Source organism: Equus asinus, chromosome 27 (genome assembly GCF_041296235.1).
Source record: "Equus asinus isolate D_3611 breed Donkey chromosome 27, EquAss-T2T_v2, whole genome shotgun sequence".
Taxonomy (NCBI): domain Eukaryota; kingdom Metazoa; phylum Chordata; class Mammalia; order Perissodactyla; family Equidae; genus Equus; species Equus asinus.
This window is the reverse complement of record NC_091816.1, coordinates 31,447,775-31,463,735: the sequence shown is the minus strand read 5'-3', so window position 1 is coordinate 31,463,735 and position 15,961 is coordinate 31,447,775. Positions and strand designations below refer to the sequence as shown.

Below are 15,961 nucleotides of genomic sequence, written 5' to 3'. Positions count from 1 at the left end.
GCCAATAGGGGGAACTAGAGAGTGACCAGGAGGCCACAGGAAAGGAGAAGGGATTTGTTTTTCCCCTTTGCTTGTTGTTCGTGTGTAACCACAACAAAGCTTCATCTGGCAGTGGCAGCTAGTTCCAGTCTCCAACTTTTTTTAGCTCTCGTGGACCAGGTTTCATCATACTCCTTCAGAGGTTTTAGTAACCACTGGGCAGTGGCCTTCAGGATTCCGAGTTCCAGATTTTACTCTAGGATCTCTCCTCGGAGCTCCTGAAGAATCACCACCAGCTGTGTGCCCTCCCGCTTCGGAAGTCAGTCCATAAGTTCTAGGTTCTTAGAACCCTAGCTTCTTCCCTTTGTTCTCTAACACTACAAGTAGCAATTTCTTCCGGAATCGTCTATCTCTGTCAATTTGATGGTCCCATTTTAGTTTTTTGGTTTTTCAGCATCTGTTTAACCATTTCCTTATATGAAATTCTTCTTGAATTCATGGAGTGACTTCTGTGGTCTTGCCTGGATGCTGAAAGATGCATTGCTTCCTACCTGGAGTGAGTGAGGTTTCCCTCTACCACCTGCTCACCTATATCCCACTAAGGCATCTAAGGAACTTGCTGCTTCCTGTTCATCAGAGCCAGTGAGCATGATATCATTGACAGAGTGGACCCTTGCGATGTTCTCTGGGATGCTAAGACACACAAAACTCTCTGCTGCCCTTGTGGCGGAGAGCAAAAAAAATGAAATTGATTTGGCCTATGACAAGATCGTGAATGTGCATTATTGGTCCTGCTGGATAAAAGCAAACTGCTTTTGGTGGTTCTTCGCGGACTGTTGTAGAGGGGAAAATTGCTTTCCAGATCAATAGCAGCACAACAGTTGCTAAAGACAGTGGCAATTTATTCCAGTAAAGATACTTCAAATGGAAAAGCAGCCATCACAGGAATTACCTCCTGATTCAGTTTACAAGAATCCATAGTCGTCCTCTAAGATCCATCCAACTTCTGGATAAGTCGAATAGCCATCAAAGTCAGGAATCATTATTGACCTATCACTTGTCAAAAGAAAATTCAGAGAGCTTTACTTGATATGAGTATTTCGTTGAGCGAGCAGCAAATTGTTCTAGAACAAGGAGACTTCCAACTAAAGGAGGTTAGAAGCTGACTTTTGGCAGCTTTTAAGCGTGAATGCATAAATGCGTTGTTTTCTATTGTGACTGGTTGTTGGAAATTTGCACTCTTGTTCACTGCATAAGCTCCTTGTTTGTAACCAGTTAGCTAGGAAGCTGTAAGGTCACAATGACACAAAGAAAGCTTAAAGTTTTGTTTAAGGTCAGGGTCAGCATTTTGGAATCAGGACAGTTCACGTTTTAGTTACATGACTGTGGGTGTCTGGTCTTGGGGCGTATTCACACCGTGACCTCGGTTCTGATTTCTCTACAGCACATCTTAGCACCAACTCTCTGCCACTTCAGAGTTTGCTGGATGCAGATGGCAAGCATACACTGTGTTCGACTCAACTAGAGGCAGTGGTGCAGCTCTAGAGGGACCCGCCCCAGTCTAATTCTACCCACGGGGAGGAGGGGTTGGTCTTCCTGATTCTGGGGTTCAGACGGAAACTTCGCTTGGGCCTCCTCCTGAGCTATATCCTCCAACTTACACTATATCCATATCGAGGTCATATTTTGGCTTCCATCGACACACCTTTATTGTATTTTTCAATTTGGTCAGAATTTGGCCAGGAAAGAGAAATACTAATTATTGGGTCCCTCCAAGATCCCAATACTTTTAAAGATGGAAAATTGTATATAAAACAAGGGAGGGATTAAGAAAATGCAGAACAAAATATGCACATTTCTTTTAATATGTAAGCCTGATGCTTATCATAAATAGTGATATTTTTCTTTTGATATTCATCTTAGATATTAGAATACAGGATTTTTATAAATTGTAAATACTCATTGAATTTTGGCATACATATTTTATGTCTCTATTTGTGATCTACAAATCAATAGTACATGAATCTAATTTATCAAAAATTTGAGGTTTCTATGTGATTGTTTATAAAAAAGTTATTTTACACTCCACCATAATCATAATTTAAAATTCCTTAAGAGCTGCTAGTTTCATCACCTGGCTGAAAGTAGACTTTTCCTAGCAAGAAAGTTAGTTTTGATCACTAAAAATATGCAATATGATATTCATTTGAAGGTACCTGGAGTTTAATAGTTAATAGACTATTAGAGGAATAGAGGACTTTGGAGGTGTTCTAGTCTGGTTGGTCCTGTTCTAGAGTCATTAGTCCGTAGGATGCTTGAGGTAGTAATGGCTGGTTGGTGATGTTTGTCCTTAACCTATTTCCACTGTTTCAAAATACAAAGATTTGTAGTTGTTGCAGGGGTTGTGGTGATGTTACTGAATGTGTCTGCTAAAGAAAAAGGCTACAAGAGCTTCACTGCCTAAAGAAAGGACGCGGATTAACCGAAGATGTGCAGCACTAATCCCAGAGAGACAACCTTCCTGGCCCCAGGTTCCTGGGAGAGGTCCCCAACAAACTGTCAGATGACTGCTTAGGACGAGGACCCCATCACAATTTCAAGGTGCTCCATCTGGCAGCCCACAGAAGTTGTTAAGCAATCCTGACCTCTTTCAATATTCTAGGCTCTGGAAATGTACTTTCTGTCCACCAGGTGCAAGTAAACGCCACCAAGACCTGCACTGTCCCTGGTACTTACTGGGAATGGATGAATCGAAGGTTTATTCTACTAAAGATCATAAAGGATTTTACTTAATAATTGGTGCTTCATTGATAAATCTCCCATGGAGATTAATGGAATCAATAGAGAAGAATAAAAGAGGTTGAGAATCACTGGCCAAAAGAGAGAGAGTGAGCCCTAGAGAAGTTAAGTACATTATAATGGCCAGAATCAGGACTGGAAACACGCTATACTGAATTTTACTTCCATTCCCTTCTTTCTTCTGAAGTGTACTTCTCTCCATATAAAGACATATGGGATATTAGATCACACATGGCTTTTATTGTATTAAAATCTTTACCATCTATCTATCCGTTACCTACTTGTGTGCACTAGATACTCATTAAGTCTGTTGAAAAAGCGAGTAATTTGGGTTATATTCATTGGCCACAGATGTACAGAATAAACCGTAGTAACAGACACGTAAGTCTACGTATTTGTCACAATTATGTGCTGAGTGAAGGTTAGAATTTGGATAACTTTCACTGAGAGTAATTTATGGGCCTATTACGCAGAAGATTGGAGGGACGGTACTGTCAAGAAATGTGACAAGTATGAGATCTTCCCTGCTTGCAAACTAATAAGTTAGCTTGCCAAAGTTTCGTGGAGGCTGGCAGAAGACACGACACTGCTGGGTGGAGATACACTCACAGCAGAGGAGGCATCATGGCTCAGGTTTGTGCCAGTTGCCCTTGCCTCTCCAGTCCCACAGGGAGAAGCTTAGCACACAGTGGGTTCCATCATAGCCGAGGAGTCCTGAGCTTAGTAAACCTCAACTTTTATAATGATCTGCAAGAAAACCTGCCCAACCTTTTCCTGGAGGGAGACATTGTCTTTATTACACTGGTCAGTAAACAAACCTGCAGTCTACTCAGAGGGAAGACACCATATCTATCTTCTAATGCTATTCACTATAAACATTTTTGAAAAGATCGTTGTGAACAAAGGCTGCCACTGCCTCTGCTCACAAGACTTGCAGAAACACAAGAGACTCGTGACAGATGGGTCTACCCACAAGCACTACCAAAGAAATGCCCATTTTCTGGTCTCTACCATCCATTTTGGCTGCAGCATTGGACTACCTTTGTCTGCAGCTGTATTTAAACCTAATTTCTTAGAGTCTTACCCCAGAACTATATTTTATTTCATAATTGTCACTAGACTGTGGGTTTTCAGAGATGGTTACACCGAAAGAGTGTAATACAGTTTCTAAGGTGCTCATGATGGAGAAATATCTTTTAACACTTACACTGCCTCCTCATAATCTTTCTAAGTTAAAAGGCATAACCATGAGAATACAATAAACTAAATATATGAATTGGAAATGTTATTTATATTTAAACAAACTCAACTATAAACTTAAGTATGAATACATCTGTTATCTAAATTACTGTTTAAGTATATTCTGTTCCAATGTCAGCGTCAGCATCTTAAAAGTGACTGCAAGATTTAATCATTTGCTTAAATATTTTAATATCTCAGATGCTAAAATTAGTTTCAAGTGACTTTGACGCAGAGAGTCTAGGTTGTTTATCTTCCCTGAGGGCGGTTCACTCTCTCATATTCAGGCCAGATGCATATTAGAAGCATTTTCCTTAATAGAGTATTAAAAATCTATTTGGCCATCTCACGTCTGCATCCATATAGATAAACTGTGGGTAATGTTCACCCTGTAATTGTAATTACAGCTCATGGTCAAGTCAGTTACAATCGATAATAGCTACAATGAGCTATCACCGTCACTTAACAAATGTAAACGCCAATAGGAACAGATATCTTTCTCCCTCCATAAATACATAGAGACTTAAATTAAAGCTTTCTAACCACATACACTGTGAGTATGTATGGGAATGAATCGAAGAGCTATAAAGTGACAGGCAAGTGTGGGAGGCCATTGGATCTACACTGTGATTGCTGAAGGTTAAACAAATGAAAGTTATATCAGTCAAGTAATCATTACTACAACACACAAGCTCACAAATCTCGGTGGCTTAACACATGAAAGGTTTATTTCTTGCTGACGTTGCGTGTCTACTGTGGGTCTGTGGGGTGGGGAGTGGTTTCCACACACTCGGATCCAGGACGGTGCAGAGTGCTCCACCTGGAACGTGAGGCCTCTGAGGTTGCTGTGGCAAAGGGCCAGAGAGATGGAGGATACACACTGGCTCTTCAGCGTCCCAGCCTGCGAGTGATCCATGTCACTTCTGCTCATGTCTATCATGTCATCTCCCCATGCCTGGGAGGGAGACCTGGGAAGCAGGGGAGCCCATGGACTATGTAGTGAACACTAGTTATCTCTGTTGTGATTAGAATCCTCTTTTGTAAAGCAGTCTGATCCTCTTTGACGTGTTGCATTTGTGGACTTAAGAAATAATTCCCAGGGCTGGGCTGTGGCCAACTGGTTAAGTTCTTGTGCTCCGCTTTGTTGTTTCAGGATTTCGCCAGTTCATATCCGGGGCGCAGACATAGCACTGCTCACCAGGCCATGCTGAGGTGGCGTCCCACATAGCAGAACCAGAAGGACCTACAACTAGAATATACAGCTATGTACTGGAGGGCTTTGGGGAGAAGAAGAAAAAAAAAAAAGAAAGAAAAAGAAATAATTCCTGTGGATTTTTTTTGAAAACTCTACCATGACTCAATTTGGGGGACTATAGGTAGGAAATGATCTCAGAGATTTTATCTGTCAGTTACCATATTTCTTTACATTTTTTTCTCATTTTCTTCCCTCCTGGTTAACTCAGAATTTTGACCTTATGTAACTGGAAGAATGAAGGTGTTAAATAGGAAAAATTTCCTGCTGGTGGGAAAACAGCCCTCCCACCTTCAGTCAATATCACCAATAGCGACTTCTGTATCCCACACGGAACTGCACGGGGTCCCTCCCAGTTCCTTACAAGATAAGGAAAAATGCGAACTGAGAAGTGAGGAGAAGAAATAAGATGGAAATCCTCGTAACTCCCTAGTAGGAAGTATCTATTTCCTACCTGTTATCTATTGCTGTGTAACAAAACCTTTCCCAAACTTAGTGGCCTGAGTTATTAAAAAATAATTTGTTTTCTCACAGTGATGTGGGGCAGCATCTGGGCTGGGCTCAGCTGGTGGTTCTTCTTGCGTGACGTCACTCAGGTGGCTGCAGCTCTCTGGATGCTCGACCTGGGCTGGAGGTCTATGAGGTCCTCACTCACCCACTCGGCATTGGTTGGTGCTAGTTGTTGGCTGGGCTTCTCTCCACGTGGTTTCTTGTCCCTAAAGAGGCTAGCCCTGGCTTCTTCACATGGTGGTCTCAGGCCTCCAAGAGGATGAAAGCAGAAGGTGCAAGGTCTCTAGTGGTCTAGGCTCAAAAGTAACCCAACATCTCTTCCACCATGTTTTTAGTCACAGCAAGAAGCAGGACCAGTCCAAATTCAAGAGAAGGGGAAATAGGCTCTTGATGCAAAAGAGAGGAAGTCATATTGCAAAAGAGTGTGCACAGGGACAGAAGGAATTATTGGGGACATTCTGTAGACAATCTACTTCAGTTCCTCTATGCCCTTCAGGTCTTAAGTTTAATTCTGTTTCGTGCAGGATTCAAGAGAATAGAGGGAGAAGCTGCATTCACAAGGAGAAAAGCTAATTCTGCCTCCTGCCTTGTGAGTAGAGCTGTCTCCCTCCAGTTCTTTTAAGTCCTAGAATGGCACAAAGGAATTACATGAGAAAGTTCCATCTGACTTACCCGAAGAGGAATACTCTCTTCCAGGTGGATGTTATTTACTGGTGTGTTAATAGCGTCACAGCAGAATAGGAACAGCAACATAATTTGCGGGGCACAGTGCAAAATAAAACTGCGGGGCCCATTGTTCAAAAATTAAGAATTTCAAGATGATGACAGCAGACCATTTAACCAAGCATGCGGCCCTCTTAAGTGTGGGCCCTGGAGCAGAGTCCAGCTCCGTGTTACCTAAACAAGCATATATGGGGGTGTTGATGATGTAATTTTTCCTCCTCATTCAGAACTCAAGAAGAAAGCTTGTGAGATTCTTTTCAATACCTTCAATTTTTTTTTTCCTAAGGAGAATGTAACTGAAAGTATAAAATTACTGTTTTCCATTTCCCCAGACTGAGACCATTTGGCTGAAAATTAAATTGCGTCTTTCCTTGCAAGGAGTAAATTCTTACCCAAGGCAATATGTCTTTATGCACATAACGGGTATGGATCTGCATAATAATTTGAAACATAACAATGTGACTTCACTGTGAGACAGATCCCTCAGAAATTATGAGGTAGTTACGAAATTATTTCTTTCCCTGTTATGTGTGTGAATTATAGTGTCCTTGAGAATTAATATTTGCCTTTAGGTGGTGTAGAAATGGGTGTGCGTTTAATTTACCTTCTGGGCAATAGAGAGTGTAAAAGGACATCTACCCCTCACACTGATAGGGAGAGTCCCAGCCAGGACAGGTTCTGAATGCCTGAATCCACCCAGATTCCACTGCAGGGCTGCTGGCTTCATGGGCGTGGGAACTGTGTGGTGGCATGAAGCTCCACACTTAGAGGGGCACTGTCCTTGAGACTGATAAATTATGTAGCTGTTCCTCTTTTATTGTGAAATTATGAACCTGGATACCCCTTAACAGCCCCCAAAACTCCCCCCAAATATGTCTTCAGGCATTTGCATGTCAAAGGAATTATACCTCTTCTAATGAGGTCACTGCGGGATTATTCAACATCAGTGGTTCTCAGAGGGGACCACCGGCAACATCTGGAGACATTTGGTTGCCATAACTCGGGTGGTGGAGGAGGTGGTATGCTGACGTGGGTTGAGTGAGTTGAACCCAGAGATGCTGCTAAACATCCTACAATGCACAAGACAGCCCATCAGGACAAGATTTATCTGGCCCCAAATGTCCCAAATGTTGACAAACCCAGTTCTAGACAAATTCAAACTTGTGAAAATGTAGTGCAGAGGAGAGGCATAGATTCTGAGGTAAGTACGGTGCTGTGGGTAGATAGTGAGGATTCTTGAAAAGCATTGTGTGAGGATAACACAATGAATGAAATGCAGCTGCCTTCCCAGACCCGAGGACAGAAGGAGGGGGCGGGCAATGTTAGAACTATGTTCTACCAACACTTGTCTGGCCTGGAGAGATGGAGAAAGGAGAACAGCATATGTATTCATGAAGAGTGAGAACAGTGGTAATAAACAAAAGTTATAATTGTGCACTTGTCTTTAATAGATTTCATTTCCTAGTGTTCTTAAATGTTGTAAAAGTAGATAATGAAAAGTCGGCTCCTGCTTATGATGTGTGGACCTTGCGAGTAAGCTACTTTGTTGATCTGTAAAGGGGAGCAAAAACCCTCTTCCTTCCCTTCCTGAATTCTGAAACAATTCTGAAATCAGACAGAAGACTGAGGCACTTGGAAAAAATCCAGTCTATTACTGATAAGTTTTTATCTAAGAATGTGGCTTGTGTCTATGGGCCAAGGTCGTCCTAATACTGAGCCCAGAGGTTAAGATTGAGTGTCTGCCCAGTCTTGGGCAGTGCTGGACTAGGACAGGGCAGAATCAATGGCTGCAAACTGTATGGTTTAGAGAAGCAAAGCAAGCAGAGTAGGGGCTTGCTGCCCCTGTGGGTTGCTAAGTTCAGGTTGGGAGAGGAAGGGGCTGTGCATGCTCAGTTTCTCCTTTCAGCTTAGTCAGTCCCATTCAGTCACCCCTTCCCTTGGGAGGTGGGAGTGGTGGAGTATGCAGGCTGGGAGACCGAGGACAGACCCCAGAAATACTCTGCTAGAGGAGCTCCCTTCACCTGGGAGAGCAAAGAGGAATGGGAGAAAGACACCATCCTGCTCACATTGCAAGTGTTATCATTGTGCAGTCAGCCACCACCCTTGGGGAAAGGGGACCAGTGGTGATGAAGCCTCTCCTTCTTATAATGAGAAGGGTAGGGGATGGGATCCAGAGGGGCAACTATAAGAAGACTGAATCCTTGCCACAGATGGAACTGCTAAGGGGCACAGACTTCACTCTCAAAATCCCTGGCTCCCCTCTTGAATAAGCAACTGAAGTTCTAGGCTTGAAAGATGATGTCATGTCCAAAAAGTTTGCTTCCTCCATGTTGAAGAATGAATCAACTATAAGAATCCTGCCTTGAGCTCAGGAATGATCCATGGAGAGGTGGAATCACTGGTTCCTTGTTTGTCCACAGCACCCCTTTCCCCACAAAAAACCTCAAACTTTTCTTTTTTAAAAGTCTGGTGTAGGGTGTTAATTCCACCTTGTTTACGAGTAAGGGGAGATTGGGAACAATGTTTTCTCCATATCTTTATCCTTTTGGTCTAATTCAGGATGCTCACACTCTCATAAAGGAAGTTTGAGGACCTATCCTGCCATGCAGTCCAGCCTCAACTACCTCTGCAGGGAAGAAAACCCGTTCTTCGTTCCTCACGTTTCATACGTTCTCTGTCAACACTCCTCACGTTGGATAATTTTCTAGGACCCTGTAGAGGGGAAACATTTCCCCATGACGGGAGCTGTCCTCACATTGCCCAGAGTGACTCACCACTCCTCCTGCCCCGCATCAAATGATAGATTTTAAATCCTCTCCTGGGTGATATCAAGTTCTATGCCTCCCAAGAACCCAGTTTTTCTTTCCCTGGTCTTTGGGAATCTTCATTTTTCGGTGATTCACCAGCGTGCTCTCTTAGTGTTCTGGCACAGACACTGCAATCTCATATTTCTAGCAACTGGACTTAATCTGTTTTTCTTGTACAATGTAAAGTGAATGTATCCACTTAGGAGAGCAATTCCAGTTAGATATTTGTTTTATATTTAGGTCATTTATATTCCCTGGAGTGCATCCTTTCTATTGTGGAAAATCCTGTCCGGACAATTACTTTTTTGCGGGGGGAGATGTCAAAGGTAAAGATCTGGCTATATTAGCTTTAAAAAAATTGTAATATTATTGGCCTGCAGGAGACAGGGATTTTAGAGCTCCACTTTCACTGCATTCAAGATTTTAATGGCCTTATCTCTGGAGCTATTAAAGATAATGATTGTTGGCTGTAAGAGTCATTGTGTCACCTCTGTGTGTATCCACCACAGACACATTACTGCTTAGCATCCTTGCAAGAGGATGCAATTCACTTCAATGTTTACATTCCCCATCAAGGCACATTTTGGCTGCTTGGACTTAGAAAATGGCTTTAAAGATTTAAGTGTTTTAACTACTTAATGGAAATTAGTGTATAATATACATGACAGGGACCTCAGTGCCAGAGCTGGTTAAGCAGGGCTAGTGGGTCCCTAGCTAGACCATTTGAACAATGGAAGGATGGCTTCCCTCTGGCCTAGTCTTTTAGATATTTATGAATTTGCCTTCACTTCATAGGACTACATGGGATCAGCACAGGAGAAAAAAATTTAATTACCTTCCTAAGAGAAGGATTACCATAGTAGATTACCTCATATTTTTATCTCTGCTTCTTCCCATCTTGAGTATGGGTATTTTGGACATGCTAAAAAAGGACCATTTATCCATCATTGTAAATGGTCCTTTGCCATCTTTGGCATGGTTGTTTAGTCTGGTGTGAAAATGACTAGATATGAGTGCTAGGGAGCAAGGGGCTTTCCATCTCTATTGATAAACTTTTGCTGGCTTAAGACCAGTTAAGCATGGGTATCCAAATAGGATTTTCTTTCCTTTTTGAGGGGATGTGAACGTTTGTATCTTATCTTTTTATTTTGACTTTTAGTTATCTTTTTTTGTTTCAAGGAAAAGAGACTAACATTACCTTAAATAATTAGAGGGAACGCGGTATTCTCTGCAGTGCCGGAGTTCATGTTCAGTGCTCGGCTATTATAGTGTCCTGCCAACTCTGAAAGTTCTGGGATTCTCTTTATTTGTTGCTGCTGTAGCAGTGGCCCTAGGCTTGGGCTACCTCAGACAGGTGGGATGCAGGCAGGCAAGGAGAGACAGTCCATGAAAAACCTCCTCTCAGAGTTCATGGTTCTGCGCTCTGTGCAGAAGCCTACCATCAGAATAAATCTGTGGCTCTCTGGCCCTCTGTCTCATGCCCTTGCAATCTTATTCTCATGGCATTTCTATGTCATCTCATTCGTTACATCTCACATCCCTTTGTTAATTGCTTTATGGCATATTTATTTTTCCAACATCTTACATCAGTCAGAGAATCTCATTGGCCCAACTCATCTTTTCATGCCCTGCTATACCACCAGTCACATGTCTGACTGTTGTCTGATCTTGGGGAAGATGCACAATCAGCTATCGAGTGGGGTGGCACTTCACTCATACTGCATGTGCTGGACTTGGTAGCAGCTGTAGGTGTGACAAATTTTCAATGCCTATGTTGTTCAATAAAGATGAATAAGTTTTGGGTGGATTTATTTATCTTTTAATAGTGTTCTTGAGAAAGCTATGCCAGTCTGATTGCATATTGCCCCAGAACTTAAATTGTATTCCAACCCTAAGTCTCGGAGTTCAATAATCATGAGAGGTTTATCTAACATCCTTGTGCAGCAGACAGGGAGCGAGGGAGAGTTCAGTGGTAACTGCTCCAAAGGACCTGGGGTCAGCAGTTCCTGACTCCTCAAATTTCTCCACTCCACATGATAAAGTCACTCTCTTTATCAAGGAAGTCCTCTACTTCAGTCTTTGTGCTAGGGAGAGTGATTAAGGAGGCAGTGGAATTAATCTGACATCTCCTTTCTCTTGTTCTTGCTCTAGCGGAGAGGATGCTATCTTTCCACCTACGGTCACACACATTCTTAGTGGGCAGGGAAAGAAAGAGCTTTTGTGTTTCAAGCAAACTGAAGAGGCATACCATGGCCCTTAAGGGGAAGGAGACAGAAACTATCTTTGGCTGATGAAGAGGAAGGTGTGAATACGACACAGTCCTGTCTGCAATGAACTCATGGTCTATCGACAAGACAGACAAGTAAATAAAAGTCACTCTATAGCATTATGAGTGTGATTAGAAGTCTTCACAGGTTCCCAAAGGGAATAAACAGCTGGACACATAACCCCGACTAAGGGTGAGGATCAGGAAGATTTCTTGGAAGAGTAATTTCCGAGCTTATTGATGGTGGAAGTATAGCAATTACAAAGTAGTGGATGGAGTAGGGTGTCTTCCAGGCAGAGGGAACAACATTTGCCAAGGCAAGGAGGCCAGATGAGTTTGGGGAGAATCAAATCTGTTCTTTGACTTTCATATTATGAGCTTCCTTGTAAAGGCCCTTCGCGATTTGTCACCTAATCACTGCCTCATGCATCCAACTAACACTCACTCTCCTGACGAATGTGAGTCTCCCAGAGGACAGACACTGGCAGATACACACTCTGACTGAAAAGTGGATTTCACAGAAATCTTCGGGAATTGAGATGCCACCCCAGGAAGAAATGGAGTGGGAGAAGACAGGCTTGAATTAACTGAGTTCATCTGAAAAGTTTACCTGAAGAGACAGAAATCACTAAATTGACTGAGTTCACCCAAAAGTGACCAGACTTCACTGGGTGAAAGGGAAGCTTGGGATAAAAATTAAGTTCTGTTAGAAAAATAAAGTTAACTTTTGTACCTAAATATGTGGTTTATAAAACTTGCACCTACAATATAAACCTCTTATAGACCAAAAGTGTTTTGGGTTTTATTTTGAGAAAGATTAGCCCTGAGCTAACTGCTGCCAATCCTTCCCTTTTTGCTGAGGAAGACTGGCCCTGAGCTAACATCCATGCCCATCTTCCTCTACTTTATATGTGGGATGCCTACCACAGCATGGCTTGCCAAGTGGTGCCATGTCTGCACCCGGGATCTGAACCAGTGAGCCCTGGGCCCCCGAAGCGGAATGTGTGCACTTAACTGCTGCGCCACCGGGCCACCCCCCCATAAGTGTTTTAAAAAATATATTTGGACCCCGAAAATTATTCATTAAGAGACTCATTGAATTTGAACACACTACTCAAAATAGGAAGAAACCTATCATTTAAAAAAATGAGAAACCTGAGACCTACAGAGCTGAAGTGACGTGTTTAGGATCCTAGAGCAAATGGAGAGGAAATAACTAGCCTGGATTTTCTAAATAAACCTTCTTCCATCAATTCTGAAAATGTCTGAGTGTATTTAGGTTTTTAAAAGAGACGGCAAGCCTTAAACGAATTCTAAATGATAACGAGAATACGAAAGTAGAGAAATTAGAGTAAAAAAAGTAAGAGCAATCCGAGGGAGAGGATAATTTTTAAAGTTATTTTGTGAATGGATAACCATTTAGTTCGGTTGAGTGCCATTATTCAACAACTGAAACACAAAAGCTACGTTGAGACCTTCATTTCCGAAGAAGCCATCTTTTCACACTGTGTTTCTGTTTACTTCCTCAGAAACATCAAATATACTCTGTGGTTACAACAATAACAGAAACTACTTTTTCCTCCAAATAAATGTTGCAGCAGTTCCTCATTACAGTAATTGTTTCACTATATTTCTTAATCTCATGTCAAATAGTACTTTTTTGGGTCTTTATCTTTGTGGAATTTTCTCCTTGGATGATAGTTATATATAAATATATAAAATAAGATTTGGTTTAGAAGGACTTCAAGGTATCTATTTTCAATCCCCACGACTCTGCTCTTAATGCCCATGGAACAGTGGTTTGAAAGCTGGTGGTAAAAAAAACGAGCACAATTGAATCACATTCTCCCTTACCTTCCATTATAAAATCAAATACTAATTAGGACAGAAAAAGTGTTTTATTCCAGGGATAATAATCACACTTTAATATATTAACAAACATATTACCTATTTAAACTAGAACAGTTCTTTGATAAGACAATCATACTCAAGCTAAGATGCAAGGTACCAGCATACTAAAATTTCAAAGTGTCAATTTTAATTTTAATATTTGATATTTACTTCTCTTATTGGCACAGGACCAATGAAGAGGGATGTGTTGCATTACTCTTACACTCTGAGACTTTCAATCTAGCTCAGGGAAAATACTAGTAGAAATCTTTTTTAATTAAAAAGCAATTTTAACATCTAATTATATTTAATGAGGTTATTCTATAATAAAAAAACAAATGCTCATTATCCATGAGGACACTACACATTTGTTAAACTGAGCTATTCAGTAAAACAGATACATTTAAAAGTCACCAGCCACATAGAAGACATTTTTTAACAAACATGCTATAGTCTTACCTCTATTTTTGAAAATCTAAACAAATGATTTTTAACAAGTGCAATCTCAGTGACTTTGGGGTTACGTACATTAATAGTTTATTTCCCATGGGTCTCTGGGAGTCAACCAAGAACAACGAAGAAAGGAAACTAGGCCCCTGGGTTATTAAAATAGTGGTCAAAATATTTTATCAAAATTTGATAAATTTATAAAACTCATCAAAATATTTTCTTCTACTTTAGACAAATTTGTAAGTATCTTGATTATTTTACTTCTAAATCCACAGTAGACTCAAATCTAGTCTAAATTACAAAGGAGGCACAACATTTGTTTATTAGGTTTTATATTGCACTCAGCACAGTTAAAGCGGAAGAGAATAAACAGGGTAAGCCATTGCAGAGGACGCTACTTTAGCAGTATCTTCTTTACACAACACTCCCTTGCTAGTACAGTCTACACTGAACTCTAGCTTTGTTTAAGAAGAATCAGAAACAACACTATTAAGGTCTACATGTAGGGATTTAAGGTCTCTAACTTTACTAAGTGGCACCCCCTTTTCCTTTTCATTGAAAACTCCACAAGTTAAGCAGTTTTTATCTTCCATTTTCCACAGACTTGGACTTCCCTGATCCCTGGGATATGACCCAGGGCATCTTTATCAATTAGTTGTGAAGTTCATTTTCTTCAGCCCAGGGATCACCAGCTATTGACAACTTCTGAAATGGAGGAAGGCTGGAGTGATATGTACAAAAACACTGAAGAGAGACCTTAAGAGGCTACAGCTACCCCTGGAAGGAGGAGGTCTTAAAATAGCCTCAGCAGGTGTACGATGCTCTAAACATCTGAGGGTGAAAGGTCGGTGGTGATAACTTTAGTCCTGCTGGTTTCTGGACTAGGTCCAGCCAACACGGTGGTGAAGCGACTAGTGAGAAATTCGCAGGGAGGGAGCAATTTATCTTTTCTTTACGAATTGATCATTGTAACGATAACTGCGCATTCAACATGGTGGATTTCCTGAATGAGAGTCATCTTTATTTCAAAAAGCCTATTGGTCTTTTTTAAACCAAACTCATATTTTTTTTTTTTTAAGATTTTATTTTTTCCTTTTTCTCCCCAAAGCCCCCCGGTACATAGTTGTGTATTCTTCGTTGTGGGTTCTTCTAGTTGTGGCATGTGGGACGCTGCCTCAGCGTGGTCTGATGAGCAGTGCCATGTCCGCGCCCAGGATTCGAACTTACGAAACACTGGGCCGCCTGCAGCGGAGCGCGAACTTAACCACTCGGCCACGGGGCCAGCCCCAAACCAAACTCATATTTTGTATTAATATAAAAAAATCCATAGATAATCAATGACAGGGGTAAAAATTAAAAAGTTATCAAATTATTTGAAGAATACAGACATTTTAAAATATAATACGTGAATAACTTTAGTAAGAGGTCACATTTTTCTTTTTCACTCTAAAAAGCATAAAATGGATAATTTCTCATTTTTTCCTAAATCAACAAAAGGGTATATGAGAGTAGCTAATAAGATATAGATGTTTTAAATATATATAGTCCAAAAGCAATAAAAACGCAAAAAGCATTAGCTCTCACTAGTACATTTAAAATTAAAATTGCTGTTTCATTCACTTCTTCCCTGTGTGGTCTCAAACTCACTTTTACCCTATCTTTAGCATATCCTAATACGAAATAGACACTATGCAGATGAAATAGAAATTTTTGACTTTCAAACATTTAGAATTATTTTACTGCTTTATCGGTACTGTAAGAAATTCTGCAATAATGTTGGCAGCTGGAGCTGTGGCATCAGGTGTAGTCTTGATCTTCCTATGTAGTTTCTGATGCAGAGTCGGCAAAGCTGGCAAAGAGAGCTTGGGGTAGCTACAAAAACATGAAAGTGTTTGTTAATTAAGATCAAAATGGATTCTTATATGTTGTAAGACACATGAAATCAAACCATAACAAACTACAACGGTTTCTAGTAAACTAGGGTAGTCTGACCACTGTGGTAGGGAAAGTTATATACGCATTTATATTGCTTTTACTTCTAAGATT

The 15,961-nt window shown here is 41.0% G+C and overlaps 1 protein-coding gene across 10 annotated transcripts in view; it reads right to left on the bottom strand.

Moving 5' to 3' along the window:
• Positions 1 to 13,454: 13,454 nt before the first annotated feature.
• The window catches only part of ASB5 (ankyrin repeat and SOCS box containing 5), an 81,915-nt gene continuing 79,408 nt past the window's right edge, over positions 13,455 to 15,961 (bottom strand). For all 10 annotated transcript variants that reach the window (XM_070499979.1, XM_070499978.1, XM_070499984.1 and 7 more), the window contains one exon: positions 13,455 to 15,787. In XM_070499979.1, coding sequence (XP_070356080.1) covers positions 15,660 to 15,787 — 128 coding nt within the window. In that variant the 3' untranslated portion in view covers positions 13,455 to 15,659. The remainder of the gene's footprint in view (positions 15,788 to 15,961) is intronic.